Raw genomic sequence first — 21,447 nt, forward strand, 5'->3', positions numbered from 1 at the left:
ATGTAGATAGATAGATATGTATAAAGTAGCATTAAATGGAAATACTAAAGTAAAGTACAAGTACCTCAAATAAGTATTTTACTTTCCACCACTGAGAAATATATTGAGACGTAAATAGTCTTTTTACGTGCAAGGAATTTGCTTCGCTGTATTGGTGCATAACATAATTATTAAGAAAAAAAAAGTAAATTAAAACACGAAACATAAATATAGAAAATTACAATATTCTAAGATTGATAGGAATGTAATAATAATCACAAAGAATGTATGGTAAATACTACCAATCAGTTTTAATCAGTAATACTGTAGTCATTTTAATCAGTAATATTATAGTTATTTTAAACAGTAGTTATTTAAACTCTCTACATACCCATTCAGGGAGAACTGAATCCTAACTCCCATCGTGTCTGACCTCCTGCTGACTACGCTCCCTCTCTCCTCGCTGCTTTAACAGAGGAGGCATTTATGAATAAATAAAAGGAGGAGGAGATCATCATGTTTTCTCTCCTCCCTTTTCCTCCTCTTCTTCTTCCGTTTTCATTTTTCAAGCCTTCGGTCATTCCCTCTCTTCTGTTTCTTCTTCTGATTCCTCAAACCCTTTTCATCCTTCCTTCTCTTCATCGTCATCTCCCCCCTTTTATTAAAGAACCTCCCCCTATTTCCTCTTCCTGTCTACCGTCGTCTTGCATCTCCTAATATTTCATCCCTTTCCAGCTGTTTGGATACGCATCCTACCGTCTACCTGTTAATTTGTATAAACTCTGTTTACTTTTGGCAAGTGCATATTTTGTATATTTTATTTATTTCATAATCTTTATATTTTGTTTATTAGCACTCTATATATTTGCACTCTTTCCCACTTCGGTCTGCAACCATTTCCCTCTGAATAAATAAAGTTTTATCTTATTTTGTCGCATATCTTTATTCATAAAAGGAGGATGCATTGGACATTGAACATGTTGCTTAAAGACTAAATTAAAATAATAAAAAAAGACTGTTAAGGTAGAAAATAACAATCAAAGAGTTAAATTGCAATGAAGCAACAATGAGATTTTATTTGTATTCAGAGAACCTCAGCTAAGTTTTACTGTTTAGGACAGACTTGATGAATTATGACATTATTTGAATGTATTAATGTAGACGTACTGAGTTGTACAACAGCACGCTGCTGGTTACCTGGATACTAAAGCTGTCTGTCACTGCCACCTGAGGGCTGTTTGTGTGGGCGGCTGTTAAAGAGACTATTTACAACAGCTTAAATTAGCTCATTAAACGCACAAAGACTGGAATTATTAAATTAAATAAACACGAGTCAGCTTTTCTGCTTTGTGTAAAAACTTGAGAAAAAGATCTGAAGTTCAGAAGAAAGTTTTGGCTTTTATTTACAAAACATTTAGCATCTACAACCAATAAAACACATCTGAATTTTGGTGAAATTGTTAATTAAGTTATAGAAAAATCTTTACAGTTGTTCGGCCTAGAAAACAAGAAAAAGTAGAGAAACTGTATTTTCTGTATATATTTCTCAAAAGAGCTTTAAATTTATAATATAAAATGTACGTTTGCTGAGTAACTGAAGCCTCAAAAGGTTTGACACACTTTTGAATACTTGTCTGTCACACACACTTCAGCAGCCTCAGCCAATAGGACGCTGCGACAGTGACCTGTCAACAACAGCTGACTCTGTATTTGTCTTAAAGTTGTTTGCTTGTTCTCACACCATCAGTCACTTTTCTTATTCGGTCGATGGACGTGCGACACGGCGGACAGGAAGCCACTTATTAAGGAAAAACCTGCTTAATTACCTCACACACACACACACACACACACACACACACACACACACACACACACACACAAACCACGTTGAAAAGATAACCAGACGGTTATTCTGCTGAGACGCAGCATGGAGGAGAGCTTCAATACCGAGCAGTAAGTCACCTCAATTAAAACATTTTAAAATGGGAATTGATTCTGAGTAACTGCACTCGCAAGTGGAAAAGACTCAATTCATAAGTAGAATAAAGCTTGAATAAAATAATGAATGCAGTTTTAGTTTAGAAATGTAGATTAACACCATTCAGGTTTAATTACTATGAGCAATATACCATTAAAAAGTTACATTTGTTCTTCAATCCCTCAATTATTCCTATTTTAACAGATAAACAGTATTATTCAGACAACCAGAGGATTTATTTACGTGTGAAATAGTTTGAAATGATTCACACTTGAAGTGGAAGTTGAATGAGTTTGATTTTTTAACTGTAAATATTACTATAAACTATAAACTGTGATTAGTTCCAGCTTGTTCTCAGATGCTTTTATGGTGAAGCTGAAACTTTTCAAATCCTTCTGATTTTCTTCTTCCAAACACAGGAAACACAGTTAGCTTAGCACTTTGATTAACAAGACATTTGAAGATATAGCAAATTGTGCTACTTCTTTGTCTAAGCCGGAAGACTGATAGGAGCGTAAACTTAGTTACTCACAGTTAAGGGTTAGCTAGTTAGGCTAGCTGACAATGCTCATTCGGACTAGCCAAAGTAGCATTTAGCTAGCTAAGCTAAAAAGCCAGCTTGTCTTCCAACGTCATGAAAGACACAATTATGCTAAGAAAAGTTGTCAGCGTCATATTCTTATTTGATATTTTTTCCAGAATATTTTTTTTGCCAGTTAGCTGACAAGCCCTCTAATAAACTGGTTATTTAGAAGATCTTCGACATAGAGAAATGTCTGTATCGTCTACTGGTATACCAGTATATTCTTGCCAAAAGTATACATTTTGTGTGTACTGTGTCTACATGTCGAACAGCGAGGTCGGCAGTGAACTGGACTACTCTCCGGTGTCGTGGCGGGAGTATTTTGATCAGATGCAGGATGTGAGTGTGGGGCCGCCCGACAACATGGACGTCTACAGGATCTATAGAGCCGGACATGACGGACCGCTGCTGGTTCTGCTGCACGGAGGAGGACACTCGTCTCTGTCGTGGGCCGTCTTCACTGTGAGTATCTAGTACAGTCAGCTGGTCGATCCATCGATGGCGGCTACATCCTGAATATATGAGTGTTTTGGTGTTTCTCCGCGTTGCAGTCGGCGATCACCAGCAGAGTGACCTGCAGGATTCTTGCCATGGACCTCCGGGGTCACGGTGAGGCAATATAAATGAATAAGTTTGGTTATATCATCAGTTAACAAGACATAAATTCCAGATTCAACGTAGATGCAAATAAGTTGTGTGTCGAGATTGTGCTGATTTTGGATTATTTGGATTATGTGGACGTTGTATCCAATGGAGGCTCGAACATTTTCTTCTTACATTTGTGCCCAAAGCAGGGAAATAGTAATCATTCATTACAATTTCAAAATCACGATATTCTGGTGTTGTATTGTTATATGTGTATCGCTCGTCTTTTGGAGAACCAAACCTATAAAAGTTTTTGGTGCCTAAAATTGCATTTGGCACCAGCCTGGCCCCCCATTTGAAATGGTCTAGAACCGCCACTGTTTGCACTACAAATTAAATCTACTCACTCAATATTTTTCTTTCAATTATTTAAAAAATCAGCAATTAATTCAAGCTCCTCTGCCACTTAATAGCTACGGATGGTTCCCCTTGCTTCAACATGAAATTATTGATATTATTGATTGGTTTCAGTGATTCAGTGTCGAGTTTTAGAGTAAAGCAGTCTAAATTGCATTATAATGAGGATTTAAAAAAACAAAAATCTCTATTAAGGTGACACCTTGGTCCGCCAGTCAGGCGACTTCTCAACTCATACCATGTCCAGGTAACAGCACCGACACACAAACACAAACACCACTAATCCTTTTATCTCAAAGTGACCAGAACCGTTACCCTCTGCTACTACTTCCGTTTGCTCCACCCCCTTACTCAGTGATGTAGCCAATGTGATCGGAGCCTGCTACGGTGAGACTCCTCCCCCTATCGTCCTGATTGGCCACGGCGTTGGCGGGGCGATCGCAGTGCATACAGTCAACCACATGCTGCTACCGACCACTGTGGGCCTCGTGGCGATCGACGTCGTGGAAGGTAAGAGTTTGCTTTTTTATTTGTTATGTTCACAAATATCTTCCGTCACTGGGTTCTCTTTTCCTGCTGTATAGGTAGTGCGACGGAGGCACTACACAGCATACAGAACTTCCACAAGGAAAGACCCAAGTCCTTCAAGTCCATGGACGACGCTATAGAGTGGAGGTGAGCAATTAAGACCCAATATACCCAATGAAATACAGATACTCAGCCACATGTATGCATCTCCGTTTGCTGGGTCACCAAGCTGATTGCAATTTGGTAGCTGCCAAAAACAACAGAAGATGAATAACTTAGGATATTAGGTGTGATAATGAACAGTTAGCAATAACAGCTACTTAGCTAACCGCTATCCGTGAACTAACCCAAACACGTAATTGAACTACGAGTGACACAAAAGTGTTTTTGCGTCACGATAATAGACTGTATATAAGAGGTGGACGTAGTCGTGACGCCATCATTGGTTTGCCGTCGCCATCTTGGTTGTCGGCTGTCGCCATCTTGGTTCTGTGCAACAAGAAGGGCCACTAGAGGGTGGGGCTAAGTACAACCAAACGCTGAATAAGATATTTTTAGTCGACAAAAATGTTAATTAACTGTCATAAAGTGAAAAAAAACACTGATAGGATTTAAGTTGTAAGACGGACAACTCTGTGGTAGCTTCCTGTCAATCACAGTAGCCCCGCCCTAAAGCATCCCCTGCTTTATGGTCTGTGTGACTCTAAATGGACCATAATGTACTAAATGAACATCATGCTGTATTGAAGAAGACTTGAAACTAGAGATTGAGACCATAAACTCATGTTTACAATGTTTACTGAGGTAATAAATCAAGAGAGAAGTAGAGTCATTTTCTCATAGACTTCTATTCAACCAGACACTAGAGAGAATGCAGCTTTAACACATGAAGCTTTGACTTCACTTTTCAGACCAGGTAGTTGACGCCTGGTCATGATACCTCACCTATACCGACAACGGTCAAACTGATCAGGGATCAGATAAACACCACAACAACTTGGTGCACCAACGGTTAATTTCAGGGTAACTTTAGCTAACGTTATCCCATTTTCCACCTCAGACTGCTAGAAATAGTCGAACTTTGGAGGAGTAAAGCGTTCGTATGTGTCTTGGAGAGATCGACGCATTTACAACTTCTGGCTAAGTGAAACACTAACAACTCTTTTTTCCTCCTTGCAGCATCAAGAGCGGGCAAATCGCGAACCTGGAATCTGCAAGAGTCTCGATGGTTGGTCAGGTCAAAAGGTAGGTTGGCTTTGGTCGGCCAGTTAGAGGTGGAACCTCCATATTGATTGGCTTATGCCTTTAATGTTTTTCCAATTTAAAGTTGATTATAAATAACGGGGTTTGTTTTTCACTGTTGAAACAACCGCATTTTCCTCAAATTAAAGTCCAAAATATGGACTGGGTGCCTGTTTTATTATAGAAATAAGCATAGTGTACATTTCCATCACTTTAATTTGATAAATTCAAAATAATCATGCTATTTTCAACTCATTTTTTTTCTGGACTACTTATCTTAAGTGTCATTTGTTCTACGCCATCCTGCAAATGTTTCTAAATAAAAGCCATGTTTGGAAATGATGGGATTCTGTCCACTTAAACACTTGAGAGGGCTTTTATTTTGAGGGTTTACGGTATGTTACACATTAGGCTCTCTATCTTCGATGTAAACTGACAGAACCAGACATGATAATAACATTTTGATAATGACCTCTCTCTTCTGTCACTTCCTGTTTGTTAAGATGTGAGGTGGAGAAGGCCAGCCCGGTGACCGACGTGGTGACCGACCCGGTGACCGACCCGGTGACCAACGTGTTGACCAATGTGTTGACCAACGAGGTGACCAACGTGGTGACCGGCCCGGTGACCGACGTGGTGACCGACGCGGTGACCGACGCGGTGATCGACGTGGTCGTCGAGCGGAACGAAGAGTCCTGCAATCAGAGTTGCGACAAAAAAAGCGGTGCCACAGAGGTGAGCGTCAGCGAAGGCCAGGTACGAAAGCTACCGCTCAGAGACACTGATGGTGAAGTAAAGACACCATGAGGCATAAAAATACAATGTATAACATATGAGGACTACTTTGTGCTATCGCCTTGGTTATCAAGGCTCTAAAAACCCGGTTAAAACAAGCTAATTTTAACAGTTACATTCATCCAGCAACCTTTAACCACTCAACCCTAAAACAGGCAGATGGTATAAATTGATTTAATCAAATTCAAGTTCTCAAATGCACGTCAATGTCTTGATGTTTTCTTCTTATCTGCTGTATTGTTATGATTATTAATCGACCACACTGTGTATCTGTGTGTAAGAGTGTGTACATGTGGCGTATAGATCTGTCCAAGTCAGAAAAGTATTGGGACGGCTGGTTCAGAGGAACCTCCACCCTCTTCCTGGCTTGCAACCTGCCCAAACTCCTGCTATTGGCCGGTGGGTATTTCAAAACCTCTGTAAGCCCTTTTTATGGCAAAAAGTACTACCTTTGTGTATATTAGCTGGTGTAAAATATGACCATTGAAAATTATTTTTAAATATTAATAATAAGCAGTAAGCTGCTTCTGTTTCCAGGAATCGACCGGCTGGATAGAGATCTGACTATCGGCCAGATGCAAGGTGAGATGGTAACCCCTCAGCTTTTATTCTAAATAAGTTGTTAAGCAAAGAAATGGCGTTGCTCAACTAATTTATCCCACATTTTAACATTTTAGTTCCTGCATTTGTTCTAGGATCTAATGGTACCTGGATCATACTTAAGTACAGTTTTGAATTCAGAAGTTTTACTTGTAGTGGAGTACTTTCACAATGTGGTATTAGTACATTTACTGAAGTAAAGGATCTGAATATGTCTTCCTCTACTGTCCATCAGCACAAAACAAAAACTGTCTGGCAACAGAAAATAAACTTATAAAGTATCACCTCCACTATCCTGGTCCTCTTCAAAGAGGAGGCAGAACGAAGCAGACGTTAGTGGGGCTGATGGGAAACGTAGTCCTGTAGAGACAAAATGCCACGTGTGGAGAAACGCTGTGATATTTGGAATACCTGACATTCTTTTCATGCTGTGTTTCTACACAAACTGGTGGAGGGTGTCTTCACTGCTGCAGAGACGTCTCTAAGGACACACACACACACACGCAGGTGTGCACAAACACACACACACACACACCTTGAGGCGGCAGATCCTCTCCAGAGACAGCTGCTTCTGTCAGTCAACAACCACGCTGGAAGTGACAGCCCAGGAGTGTGTGTGAGATAAAATAGCATCAGCGAGATCTGTGTGAGACAGACTGTTCACAGTGTGTGTGTGTGTGTGTGTGTGTATGTGTTTTCCTGTCTCGCTGTTTGTTTCCAGGTAAATTCATGATGCAGGTGCTGCCCCCCTGTGGTCACGCAGTGCAAGAAAACAGACCAGAAAAAGTAAGAAAACTGTTCAGTTTCAGTGACCAAGTACTCAAGTACTGTACTTGAACACAATTCTGAGGTATTTGTACATGAGTATTTAACTTTCATGCTTCTTTATAATTCTACTTTACTACAATTCAGAGGGAAATGTGTACTTTTTACTCCACTACATTCATTTAATATTATTAAAACAAAATATTAATTTTAACAACAATTAACAACATATACAATTAACAACAATATTAACAACAATTAAATTATATATTTTTACAGGTTAAGCTATTCAGCAGTGTATTAATTAGTTTAAATTATCTCTACCGTTACCAACTGCAAAATGAAAGTGATGAACAACATTGCAGGATAATGTATGTGTTGTGACAATTTAGGCCTTACCATTATTCATATTGGCAACCGCTGACTTGCATTCATTCGAACAGCTCTAACCGTTTAGATAAAAACACAACAACAAAAACATTTCGAACAGTACTTCCATTGACTTTCATTAATCCCCAAACATCTAAACCTAACCACAACTATTAAAGTTTTCTTAAAAAACGAAATACACTTGCATGTCAGCATGTATAATAATACTTAATGTGATTCCATTGACTTACATTTACCCGCCAACTTTCACCACTCAACCCTAAGACAGGCGGACAGTGTATTATTACATTAAGTATAATGATAATATGACATTTTAGGTGTTACAAAAAAACGTTTCCTAACTGCATTTTGGAAAAAATCCCAGAATCTTTACAGAACCGCCCTAATTTAGGTATTTCCCAAGTTAGAAATCCTAAATTAAGACGGCATAAATTCTATCCTAAATTCATAACAATTGCCAAAAATGTTACTAGGTTACTAGTAACATTTGTTACAAATGTTAAAAGGCTACTTAAACAGTTTAACAACACTCAAATTAATGGCTATGCATCAATTGCCAAGACAATTAATTTAATTGTTAAATTAAATATTTTTTGCTCTAGAAGTGAGAGCTGTTGAGTTTATGTCTCGTCCATCTCAAGAAGCCTTCTGGTACATTTTAATCAAAGATACAGACATGACAGGATGATAACATCTGAAGAATCAAATTCACAGTTATAGTTAGGATTTGTTAAATTAAGATTAAATAGGAGATCTGAGATAGGACACAGCCATGGATTTAAAAATTGCTACTGGAATAGGAAGATTTTTCCTTTCTTTTACACTTAAGTAAAGATAATTGAGCATAAGGATACTTATCTGCTATGATGCTGCCGTACCTTATGATTAAATTGTCTGTTTGTTTAGGTTGCTGATGCTGTGGCCTCCTTCCTGTTGAGACACAAGTTTGCTGAAGCCAGAAGAGAAACCAGGAGGTAAAATGTTCAGATAACTGACAAAAGCTAACTTCTGACCTGGGACAGATATCTTTAATTATAGCACCCAGAGAGCACCAATTATTTTTATTTTTACAATAAAAGTATACCTGAAACTGTTCTTCATTCCCTTTTTTCCAGCTCCAACTCTTTCACACAATGAAGTCTGCAGGTAAAATGTTATTTTAAACACCTACACCTGTTTTCCTTCTGAACAGCTTTGTTGTTTAGTACTGTAGTATTAATGTACCACACAGAAAAAATACTCCATTAGAAGTAAAAGTACATTGAAAATAAGTAAAGTACAACAGTATCATCAGGAAAATGTAAAAATACTCAATGCAGAGACATTTTGTTTTAGGGATTAGCAAAATAAATATGAACTTTCTGACCAACTACAAGTTTAAATAGAAATATTTAAATTATTCAAATGCTTGTTGTAATCAAATACTGCAGGTTCTAACTCTTTAAACATTTTCTCTCTTTCTCAGGGTTTTTTCTCAGACCGGCAACAATAAAAAGGAGCTCCAAGAAAATGGAAAGTACCACAAGAAGTCAAGACAACAACCCCAAAGTATATTTGACTTTACTTCCAGTTTTTGCACCGAACAAATCGGAAATTGAGCTACAGAAGGCTATATGTTGGTAGCCCAAAAACCTGCCCCCTGGAAAAAGATAGTTTTAAAAAGCTATACATTAAATACTATAAATGACAAAACATAAGAAGTAGTCAAAGAAGTTAGTCAAAACATGAGATTCTGAGTCACAATCATAAGATATAATCACCAGACCGTCTGAATATTAAAGTCAAAATAATGTGATTGCAATTTACTAAGTCAAAATTATGACATTAAATAAAAAAAAATAAATCTAAAATTTTGACCCACTAAATCAACATCCCACAATTTTTCTAGCTAACGTATATTAGCTTCCGTACGTAACAGTTCTGTGGTAGTATGTATTAAAATATAGCTAGCCACTAGTAAAACAGGAAACCATACTACACTGAAGTTTTAGTACCACCATTAAAACTTCATCTAGCTGCTTTTAAGATGTAATAATTTTATCAGTAACTACAAGTAATCTGGTGAAGCCACAACCTTTACAAACGTCATGAGGCTCGAGATCTTTTCAAATTCAACTGGTGGCTAATTTTACCATCCGATTCCTGTTTTACCATATACGTATTTTACCAAATACACCAAATATTTGTATTACTGCTCTCATCCAAGACAAACGTTTTTGCTAGTTTAAAAAAGAGCCATTTGCTACCCAAGTTTTAAGCTAAACCTTCTGGCAGTGCTATATTTAGAAGCTAGCAACTAACTAATGCTTAAGCTAATAGCAGGTGCTAGCTAGCTAGCTATCTGAAGATTAATATAAGCAATGACGCAATGAAGTTTTTATAGAGGTTTAATGGCATTAGACTAAAATAATTACGTGTGACATTACTGAGCTTGTTAGCGGTTAAACTTATTGTCCTCACAAAGGCCATGACAGCGAACAGAAGCGCTGCTTAAACTCGGCTAACGTTAAGGAACAAGATATTCTCATAGATAAGCGATAAATAAAATGTACTCTTAAAGGATGAAGAAAGAGAGCATGTCATTTGGTTTACAAATGTCTTTCAGGAGAATGATTAAGACACATTAATTAAGACATTTTCACTGTGTGGCCGTTAACAGAGGGAAACATGCTAACGTTACCGTTAGCAAAGCGAACTGTAGTAACATGCTAACGTGATGTTTGTTCACTGCTTCCTTCAGTTAGATGTGTGTTGTTACTAATGGATAGAAACAATAACAAATTACTAATTCTCTGTGTTAAAATGTTCTTGATAAACCCGTTATGTAGAAAAGGTGCCCCATAGTATGGTTAGATGAATGTTTGTTAAATAAAAACTGTTTTGTGTCCTCAATTTATCATTAATGGTATTTTCGTCACCAAGTTTCACCATGAAGTGATGTTTGTTCTGTTGTCTAGAATACAAAATGATAAACCACCGTCAACCACCCTCAGAAAATGGAGTGTCCTGGTAATTACTTTTGGAATAATACATGATTATAGGACAATGCCACTTTTTTGTGTAGAAAATGGATTTGTAGGCTAAAATACATAAAACTTTGACTCCATCTACAACTAATAAATTGGTGCCCACACTACCTGTACTTGTTTTTTCTTCCTTCATTTTAAAGTATTGTTACTTCGTCTTGATTGGATTTTATGAATGCTGGATGCTTGAAACAACATGAATTCAGTCTTTTTTTTTTGTAAATAAATGTTTTCACCAACAAAATGCACATAAAACTCAGAAGTTCATAACATATAAACAAGCAGATGTAGAATTCAAACTGTTCAGCTGTAATACAATTTTCATTATTGGGAAAATACAAAATCCGATACCGGTTAAAAACGTTTTTTATTTTTTAAGATGACAAACAAGACACCAGACTGGAATAAACACAAACAACTTGAATTGAAAGTTTTATTTAAATTCTGTCCTGAATCAGAACACGTGCAACAACTGAAACACAGAAACAAACATGGCCGCTTCGTATTTACACATGTGTACGTCTGTAATTTTGTGTTTGCGTGCAACAGGACAACCACACAAACAGACGCTCAAGAAAACAAGTAATATCGTAGAAACACACGTAGACCCATCAGATCGCCTCGACTTTCACCGTCTCTCTGGAGGGATCTGAAACTTTTTCTCTCGTTCTTTTTTTCTGAACACATTTAGAATTGTTGAAATGGATTCAAATCCACCTCAAAGCAGGTTGTGTGTCAATTCAAAAAAAGAAAAGTATTCAGGTTACATTTTTAACAATTTAGAAGATTAAAATGTATAATCCCAGATGGGATTACATGATTCAGGATACAACACAAATTACAATTCATGGCAAAATATATGGCAGTTGGTCCACAAACACATTAGCAGTTTAACCAGGAAACATTTTCCAGATCCTTTTTTCATAATCAAGTTTACAAAATGTCTCATAATGATCCCACACTTTTCTAAAACACAGAAATCTTGAGGGAAAACGAGTGAAATGTAGTGAACGAACAAAATGTTCGAAGGACAGATGAAAATTAAAAATGAAAATAAATCAGTTATTAGAAAGGAGACTTTTCCAGAACCTTCCAGAGAAACAGAATTAAAGTGCATCAACAACAAAAAAGAAAAAAAGAGGCTGAGCAACTAATCAAAACACGGCATCCGGGGAAAACAGCCAATGGGCTGCGAGGAGAGGCGGGAACAGGAGAAACCAATCAGACGTCATTACTGGCAGTGACATGAAGGTCCCCTTTATTTAACACGATAATAGAGACAGATATCAAAGTATTAACTTTGTTTTAAGAATAACCATTGGGGGGCAACATGCCACAGCAGCCTCAGTCTCTACTAGAAGAACAAGATAAATGGATCAAATTCATTTTCACTACGGTTGCAGCAGATTCAGTCACATAAAAAAAATATAAGAAAATGAAACAGTGCAAATGTAAAAATAAACATTCTCGGTTAAAGTAAAGCTTACAGCACAAAGGAAGTGACTTTAATTATTGTTGAATGGCCAAGACAACATGAACACATCCATCATCTTTATATAGTACAGCTGATTTAACCAGTGTTTCTTTATTAACTAATGTTTGTTGTGTACTTGGTAACCGACAAAGACCGCAAAGTAGGAACATGAAATTTTAAAAGCCGTCCTGGCTGATTTGGTTCCATTTCAAGTCTACGAAACATCACGAAAGACTTGATTACATCTCCAGGTCGTTATTATTATTCATAAATACAGTTCAATGGTTGAACTACAGATCCCATTATGTCGTGTGATGGTTTTTCCTTAGTTCCTTTTCTTAAATTTGTCGCGTTCTGAACACATTCTCGAACATTTAAACTTACAATAGCTTAGAATCATTCCATCGAGGTGCTTTGCGTAGTGTTTTTATGTACAATTACACAAATAATCAACACTTAAATCTGCCCGGATACTGAATCACGCTGAGACTCAAGTCTTTGCTGCTGGGCGTCTTCGTTACAAAAATAAAAACGTCTCCTCTGGTATCAAAATAGACGACAATCTTCATCTCTCTTGGCGTCTGAACAGCCGTTTGGCAGACGGACAGCGATGCCACACGGAGAACACGTGGAATATACATTTAATATTTACATGCTCGGCATCCAGAGTGAACTACGCTCACTAAAGCAGGGAAGGATGTAAGTCTACCACTCTGGGTACTGTCGTTCTGTCGGCTTTCACAGCTTGTTGTGGCGGCGTTTGAATTTTAAAACTCTGGGAATGGTAACGGCGGATGACTCTTATTGTGGAAGCGGGTTTAAACAACACATCTTAGGTTTGGTCGAGATCGGAGAGAAGATGACAGACTAAAGAGTCAGAGTCGATCCTTGATTGTCGGGGTTAAAGGTGTTTTTAAAAAAGGCAGCATGAGGCCGTGGTGGTCAGGCAGACGGACACTAAAGACGAGGTTCCTACGTCGCATTTTAACGATTAGCAGACGTTACGACTCAGGACAGACTGACACCGTGCAAAACTGATGAAGAAAGTCTGTCCGTCCTTTTACCTTCAGGCAGACACGAAGGGATTACAACCAAACTGCTCACCAACGCATCGTAGAAACGCACCTCATTTCTGCTAGATCGCCCAATTCCAATGCCCAATTCCAACGCCCGATTACGATGAATTAAGGTGCCCGATTACGATTTATGATGCGCTACGATCCGTCAATCTGGCTGTCAGACATTCGGATGAATTTCTGGCATGTCCCAAATTGTGGTTAGCTGTCTCGCAGTTCCACAGTCCGATTTCCCAACAAACATAGCTACTGTCAAACAATCCGATAAAAACCGTACCGAGCTCATTTTATTACTAATGAAGTAGCATTTTACATGTTGGGGCCAAACTGTAGTCTCGACTAAAACTCCTGTGATATTACACGTTTGTTGCAGAACAGAGCAGCTTCTACTTTCTAAGTAACGCTGCCTTTCTCTCTTTTTGTCAACATCGTTGAGGACATAATCATGATTGAATTAACTTTATTGGACGCCGTCACTACCTCTAGTTGGAGCTCGGTGTCGCAACCGATTGTTTTGTACAGCGTGAGCATGAAGGAAAGCAGATTAAAAACGTGAAGTTAACAAAATGTACAACACAAATAAAAACCTCTAAATGGTGTAAATAGAGAAAGTAAATGGCGGTGCAGCTGGAAACTCTCCATCATGGAGGCATTTCTCTCGTTACCATTTTCTCAGAATGATAATAATTACTTTTCGGTTTTAAAACAAATTTCATCAACCGTTCCCACACCTTATAAAATCAATGCAAACATTTCTTAGTGTCACCATTTTGGAACCACGACCGAAGACAGAAAGCATCCAAACCAAATACTGTGAGTACTACTGTACAGATAAAGGAGCCTTGAGTTATACCGACTAGGAAAAAGTAAAACACTGTGTAGTTGCTATTTAATACTGCAGTCACATTGGAGCTGTAAAACACCGGTTTAAGCAGAACACTAGAAGAAGAAGACACAAACCGAAGCAGAGCAGCTGGCATGTCCTTTCAAAATAAAATTAAAATAAAAGCGTTCCTTTCCAGAAATGAAAAGTCGGTCATTGCACACGTCCAGAAACAGCACCGGGCATGTTGGCAGGTCACTTCAACCGGAGGATAAAACCTCCAGAGAATCCAGACCAGGACAGGAAGTGAGTCACCATCAGGTCTCGTTCTAGTTGTTGTGCCTCTAACAGAATATTCCATAAAAGGTCCAAGAGCGCTCGTTACTGAAGAACAGGAGGTAATACGCAGGGAAGTCTAGATTCCTCACAGATCCGGATTTATAATCCTGCTTTGGCAGCTGACTTCCTCAGTTTCTACTCTGAGAGTTTGAGATGAACTTCGTGGTCTCCAGAGTTAAATGTTCTTCTGGAGACTCGGTTTGACTCCCATCAGACCATCAAAATGTCCACGATGTTTGGAGTTCAGGTTTCTGTCACCGTGGGTCAGTGACCGATGGGGGAGTCTGTTTCTAGAACCAGACAGGTGGACTAAGTTACAACCCAGTTTAACTGGTTAAGACCAGGGTCACCACACTGGATCACACCCGTGTTAGACCAGGTTAGGTCCTGGTTCTAACCTCGCCAAGAGCCCAGGAGACTACAAATGAAGCCAAACCCTCGAGTCCAGATCAAAACCAACACACACCTTAAAGTAAGTCCACTATGTGCAAACCCATCAGAGTCTAGACCCTGCTTTTGGCTAGTCTTGAGTCCCCACCAGGGGTCCAGACAAGTTGGTTTGGTTCAGCTAAGTTCTGTATCACACAGGTCCAAACAAAAAACAAACACAGTTAAAACCAGAACCAGGTCCTGGATCTGGTTTCAGTCGGGTCGTTCTCTGGAGCTTCAGGTCCACTCAAGTCTGTAAAAAATGTGGACTTGATTTGAGTCTGTAGTGACCTGGTTTGGGTGGGTTAGGGTTCTGTTCTGCTCCTCTCAGGACTTGTCCCCCAGCTGACACTGGTCCACAGACCCCTCCTCGTCTGAGAGACCCGTTTCAACGGTGATGACCAAGGATGCCACCGAGGCGCTGCTTGCCATCGGCTGTAGCTCACCTGGAGGAGGGAGGAGGGAGGGAGGGAAGGAAGGAGGGAGGAGGAAGAGAGGCTCATCCCAAACCAGACTATTACAAGTGGAGCCTCCATTTTCTTTTTCAACATTGGTAACACATGGAGAAATGTTGAATGTATAGATTCATTTGTTTGCCAATTTAATTTATCAAACAAATTCAACTTGCGTTTCTCATGATTGATGTCATAATAACTGTTATTCTGCACTAAATACATGTTCTAGTTCTCTCTACTTCTAGTCCTGATAGTTCTGTTTCATAGAGGAGCAGGACTTTTATAAGAGTAGAAAACGCCCCAAAACTGGGGTTCTGTTTTGGGGTTCAGAGGGTTAAACTTTGGATGGATTCTTTCTGTCCTTCACTACGAAAAACACGCATCACATAAAAGAAAAGTTGAATGTGACTTTAATTACATGACTCAGAATCACCACTGGGTGTCAGTATAACACTTACAGTAGCCGGTCAGTGTGTGTGTGTGTGTGTGTGTGTGTGTGTGTGTGTGTGTGTGTGTGTGTGTTACCTGTGTGCGTGTCTGTGGTGGCTGTCAGTGGACTGTCTCTCAGGGTGTCTGGGTCCTGGTAGTCCTGAGGGAGCCCCACCCTCCTCACCCCAGGGTCCAGCACCACGGAGGCTCCGTCCCCCTCGCTCAGCGTGCCGTCGCTGGAGGCCCCGGACACCACGGCCTCCAGGGCCAGGGCCCCGACTCCGCCCGCTCCCACACCCCCCCCGCCGCCCAGGGCCAGGTCATAGTCCAGTGGCAGGTCGTCCAAGCAGTCTGCGTTCAGCTGGAGGGGGAAGGGGGTCAGAGACATTTTAACAACACACCATTAGTTTTACTTTACTACTTTTAAGAAGTTTGAGAAACACAGTTTTGCAAGATCTTCTTGAACTGCTGAATAAACATGCCGTTTCTTCTCCGTAGTATCTCGATGTTCAACAGTCTGTCAAACTCTTCAACACAAGTTAAAAACGAAATGAAGCCGGTGGACTCACAGCGATGCCGAGGGCTTTGAGGATGTTCATCTTACACATGGGACACGTGCGGTGGTCCAGCAGCCACGGATCCACACAGCTCTTATGGAACAAGTGTCTGCAGACAACAACAACAACAACAACAAGTTATTGTCGTCTCAACCCTGAGACATTTCAACCTTGACAAAGGAAGCGCAGAACAGATCCACTCTTCCTGGTCTTACCTTTCACAATAAAAGCCCTAGACATAACCGTTTACCAGAGGGACCTCAGAGCCTCTCTCTAAGAGGAAACTCTGATGGCTAAACAACAGTTAACCTCAGACAGACTCTCCTGCTCCAATCTAGCCAAACCTTCTGTTGAAAAAGTGTTGCAACCGTCAGTGAATTCACATTCCTGCCAGTTCTAAAAGCCTTTAGGGATCAACAGGACTTATCCTTTCAATCATGTTCAAACAGCTTTGTATGAACCCTGGTTTAAGTCCTGCTGAAGTTCCCGTCCCTGTGTGGTCTTACCTGCAGGGCAGGATGCGGACCACGTCGTTGGGTTTGTAGCCCTCGATGCAGACGGCACAGTTGTCGAAGTCGGCCTCCGTCTCCTGGTCGCCTTTCCTGATGGTACGAACCTGAAGCTTACTGATGGCCTTCTTAGCTGCATCACCAAGACGACGCTGTGAGGGGGGGGGGGGGGAAGAGAAAGAGAAAGAGAAAGAGAGAGGATGTATATTAGTCGCAGATTAAGAAGCAGTAGTTAAACTTCTTCCTCAAACGTTGTGAGATTTAACTTTAGATAAAAGTTTCCTGTTTGGGTTTCTTTTCTTCAGTTTTCTCCAGATTACAAAATCTTTTTTATTTAAAAAGATATTTCAACATATTATAATAACTCAGTGGAAGCAGCTGTGATTAATTATGACTTGTGAACTGAATTTCACAATTTGTATTTTATAGTTTTTGGAAGCAGCTGTTTCTAATCAACTGGTTTGGGAACATTTAGTAGTATGAACTACACACAGTAAGCAGACACACAGGTTGCGGTCCCGAGCGTTGGCGTATCATATTATTATTAGGTGGTGTTGTTGTTTACCTGGTTGCGGTCCAGAGCGTTGGCATATCATATTATTATTAGGTGGTGTTGTTGTTTACCTGGTTGTGGTCCCGAGCGTTGGCGTATCATATTATTATTATTAGGTGGTGTTGTTTACCTGGTTGCGGTCCCGAGCGTTGGCGTATCATATTATTAGGTGTTGTTGTTTACCTGGTTGCGGTCCCGAGCATTGGCGTATCTGAACCTCTGGATGTAGTAGAAGACGAGCCAGGCCAGAGAGATGATCATGAGCACGATGAAGGAGATGGAGACGAACACCACCGAAGTCCTGCTCACGTACTTCTGAAGGTTCCTGGTCCCGATGGTGATCGTCATGTGGACCGTCACGTTGTGCTCCAGAAGGGTCGCCACCTCACGGCCCTTTAGCTCCGGGATCATGATGGCGACCACCTCACCTGTAGCGGGGGGGGGGGGGGGGGGGGGAAAGAGACGACGACACTGTATGTCACCAAATACTCTACATTTTAATGTCGATTCAGCAAACAGATATTTCATTATAACTGTGGGAAAAGAAACATGAATATTTATGAATTAAATACTTGACAAATGAGTCTTTTCTTGTCAAGCGTTTGTTGCGTTACAAATTAATTTCATCGTGCATCCCTGTGTTGCATAATGACAATAAATGATCCTTGAATGTATATAAATAAATACACACATATACCTCATTAGTCACAAAAACATGGGAACATAGGGTCCAGGTACAAAAGTACCAACATTACCCATTAATCATCTGGCAATCTAAGAGATTATATTCAGCTTCTGTATCTTGTTCATTCATTCAGTAACAACCCCCCCCCCCCCCCGATCGTGAACACAACCAGCTCCTCTTCCGCCCACAAGAGACGGCTAATCTAAAAATAACCCGTAAACCCCGACATGCTTCCGAGTGTACATCCATCTATGGTGTGAAGTACAAACACCAGGATTATATAAGAGACTGCAGCATTTCCATCACGTAGTAACCAGGGATTAGCCGGTGACGGCGGTCAGGTGTGAACAGGTCAAACCATTTCTGAGGGTTTATTTCTGGAGAAAAACGAGCTCCTAAAACTGACGAACGAACAGTTTCTGAAGAGGAAGAAGTTTGTTTTGGTCTCTTTTTTGGAGAAACGACCCTAAATTTGAGAACGTGACTCTTTGATTTAACGTTATGATTTTCCATCATGAAATAATGTTTTTGACACATTTTCAGCATCAAAGTCATCGATGACTCACTCTAAACACTCATACTGATATAAAACACATTGATGTACATATTGTGAGTATCTGTGACGTGTTTGTTCAGAACTTGATGTACTGGACGTGTCTTTGGGTGTTCAGACATGTGTTGTGGTGAATTTCCCCCCCCCCCGAGGCCGACGTTGAACTCAAACCAACCTCAACAAACACACAAAGCAACTAAATCAATGAGTCTGTCTAAAAATACTCCCCTGGGATCAATGACTCTCTGTCCCACATTAGTACTTCTATCCACACTCGCGTTGTAAACGATCAGACCTGTAACGTTAACCTAGTCAACAACAAGTCCCCAAACATGTTTAAAGAAGTGACAAGAAATTAAAATGAAGTGGCAACTATTTAAATGATGCATCTGTTGTTTTTATATTAATAAACTGTGCTGATGTATGATAGTAAACTTAATATATTTGAGTGTTAAGCTGTTGGTCGGACGACGTCGCCCTTCTGACATTTAAACAGTTTCAGTCAGTTTTAAAGCTTCTAAAAAGTGAAGATTTGCCTTTTATGAATATCTTTGGGTTCTGGATTGATGTTTCTGAACAACACATTGGGCTGTCAATAAAATCTACCTTACATTTATTGTTTTTAACGTGTTTTGTTTTAAGTCTTGTTTTTAGTTTCGGTCTCGTCTTATTCTTTGTCTGGGTCTGGGTCTCGGACTGAGTCTGGGTCTTGGTCTGGTTCTTATAAAACAGTGTCACTGTACCTGGATGAGGCATCGTGAGGGTGTCGTTCACATTAGCGGCCCCCACGTTGAAGATGACCACCGCCGAGGCGTTGTGTGCTGCAGCGTGGCGGATCTTATCCCTGTAGGTGCAGTTGCCCGGTGCAACCAGCGCCACCCAGGCTCCGGCCTGCGTCGGCACCGCGAACCGGGCGTTGGGGTCGCAGGCTTGCCTGTCGCTGGGCAGAACCACCACCAGGTCCTTGGCGTCGCGCTTCGGAGAGTGCTCACCGTAGCGGCCGCACTCTGTCTTCTCGGTGCGGAGCTCCGACGTGGCCGGGTCCACGTAGGTGATGTTCACGAAGGCGGTGTACCACTCCTCCCGCTCGGCCACGGTGAAGTCCAGGCACAGCAGGTGGACGAAGCAGAAGGACAGCAGCCACGTGGAGAGGGCCAGGCTGCGGCAGGCCGCCACCAGAGAAACCGGTGCCATGGTGATCCAACCGTCGGTGGAGAGGAACCAACCGCCGGTGGAGAGCGGGACGGAACCAACCAACCGTCGGTGGAGAGAGGAACCAACCGTCGGTGGAGAGAGGAACCAACCGTCGGTGGACCAACCGTCGGTGGAGAGAGGGACCAACCGTCGGTGGACCAACCGTCGGTGGAGAGAGGAACCAACCGTCGGTGGAGAGAGGAACCAACCGCCTGTGGACAGAGGAACCAACCGCCTGTGGAGAGAGGAACCAACCGCCTGTGGACCAACCGTCGGTGGCGAGAGGAACCAACCGTCGGTGGCGAGAGGAACCAACCGTCGGTGGAGAGAGGAACCAACCGCCTGTGGAGAGAGGAACCAACCGCCTGTGGAGAGAGGAACCAACCGTCGGTGGAGAGAGGAACCAACCGTCGGTGGACAGCAGACCAACCGTCGGTCGGTAGCGTGCACACCGCACAGACGTCTACTCCACCATCTTTAACTTCGACGCCCACTCCTTTACCACCCTCTTCCTTCTCTTATATATATATTTTTTTTTTCCGTGTTTTCAGCAGTTACCTATCTTCACACGTCCGTTAGCCGTCTCCATTAACAACCGTCACCGAGAACACAACAACAACAAAACACCCACGGGAGGAAGAGCAGCTTCGGACAAAATCCAACCGTTAAAACGACGCGACTGCACGTTACCGAAGTAAACCACCAAGCGGTGAACGTACTGTATTATAAGGTTAACGGTTATCTATCTAAACGCAGCAGGCCAGCTAAGTTGCATTGTTTTGACTGGGCCCGAGCGGACCAGTGCTAAGCTAGCGCTAATGCGATACGGGAGTTCCGGTTGTTTGATTTAAAATAAAAGCAGATTTATTTCTCGTGAAGAGCTTGTATTGCTGAATTTATGCTTTTATGACTCACAATTTAATAAAATAATCACTTAAATAATAAAAGCTCTCGTATTTCAGATACGCTGACGAGGTAAACTCCACAAATGAAAGCCGTTACCTTTTATTCTGAAGAGCATTTCATTTCCGTTATGAATGCGTCTGACTTGACGTATCTCTATGAGCGCTGTAAGGCCGAGCAGCACCACCTGGCGGCCCGGAAGAGAAACTGCAGCCAAAACATTACAAACCGACCAGAATCAGATACCAGTCAAAAAATACTCCATTATAGGTAAAAGTCTTGCATTCAAAATGTAGCTAGTATTATCAGCAAAATGTACTTAAAGTTTCAAAAGTAAAAGTACTCATTATGCAGTGTTATATTGTTTTTTTTATCACTAATAAATACACGTATGAGTATTTTAATGTCATAGCTCGTCAATGTGGAGCCAATTTGTGATGCTTTGTATACTACTGGGTGGATTAGTAGTACAACTTTAAGTGTCAAATAAATGTAGTGGAGTAGAAAGTACATTTCCCTCTAGAGATGTACTCTACTGAAGTACAGTACTTGATGTACATGAAATTAGAGCCGAGACCAT

At 40.8% G+C, this 21,447-nt stretch overlaps 2 protein-coding genes across 3 annotated transcripts; one reads left to right on the forward strand and one right to left on the reverse strand.

Moving 5' to 3' along the window:
* Positions 1-1,753: 1,753 nt before the first annotated feature.
* Positions 1,754-10,988, forward strand: LOC116385415 (protein phosphatase methylesterase 1-like). Its single transcript, XM_031850855.1, has 14 exons — positions 1,754-1,932; positions 2,813-3,002; positions 3,092-3,149; positions 3,738-3,789; positions 3,898-4,052; positions 4,127-4,217; positions 5,250-5,315; positions 5,816-6,047; positions 6,389-6,506; positions 6,645-6,689; positions 7,429-7,493; positions 8,769-8,836; positions 8,978-9,008; positions 9,328-10,988. The coding sequence occupies exons 1-13, from the start codon at positions 1,907-1,909 to the stop codon at positions 8,997-8,999; spliced, it is 1,188 nt and encodes a 395-aa protein (XP_031706715.1). The 5' UTR covers positions 1,754-1,906; the 3' UTR covers positions 9,000-9,008; positions 9,328-10,988.
* Positions 10,989-11,307: 319 nt separating this feature from the next.
* On the reverse strand, positions 11,308-20,789 carry rnf150b (ring finger protein 150b). Of its 2 annotated transcripts, none has more exons than XM_031850853.1 (7): positions 20,523-20,789; positions 19,513-20,329; positions 17,716-17,965; positions 16,977-17,131; positions 16,483-16,579; positions 16,010-16,274; positions 11,308-15,475 (listed from the first exon to the last, which is right to left on the reverse strand). In XM_031850853.1, exons 1-7 carry the CDS (start codon positions 20,551-20,553, stop codon positions 15,357-15,359), a joined length of 1,734 nt encoding a protein of 577 aa, XP_031706713.1. In that variant the 5' UTR covers positions 20,554-20,789; the 3' UTR covers positions 11,308-15,356. The 2 variants fall into 2 exon arrangements, with proteins under 2 accessions (XP_031706713.1, XP_031706714.1); XM_031850854.1 differs by lacking the exon at positions 20,523-20,789 and adding an exon at positions 20,330-20,465 and having other exon boundaries at positions 19,513-20,222.
* Positions 20,790-21,447: the final 658 nt, after the last annotated feature.

The sequence above is a fragment of the Anarrhichthys ocellatus genome, unplaced genomic scaffold (genome assembly GCF_004355925.1).
Source record: "Anarrhichthys ocellatus isolate YVR2014 unplaced genomic scaffold, GSC_Weel_1.0 scaffold11, whole genome shotgun sequence".
Lineage (NCBI taxonomy): Eukaryota > Metazoa > Chordata > Actinopteri > Perciformes > Anarhichadidae > Anarrhichthys > Anarrhichthys ocellatus.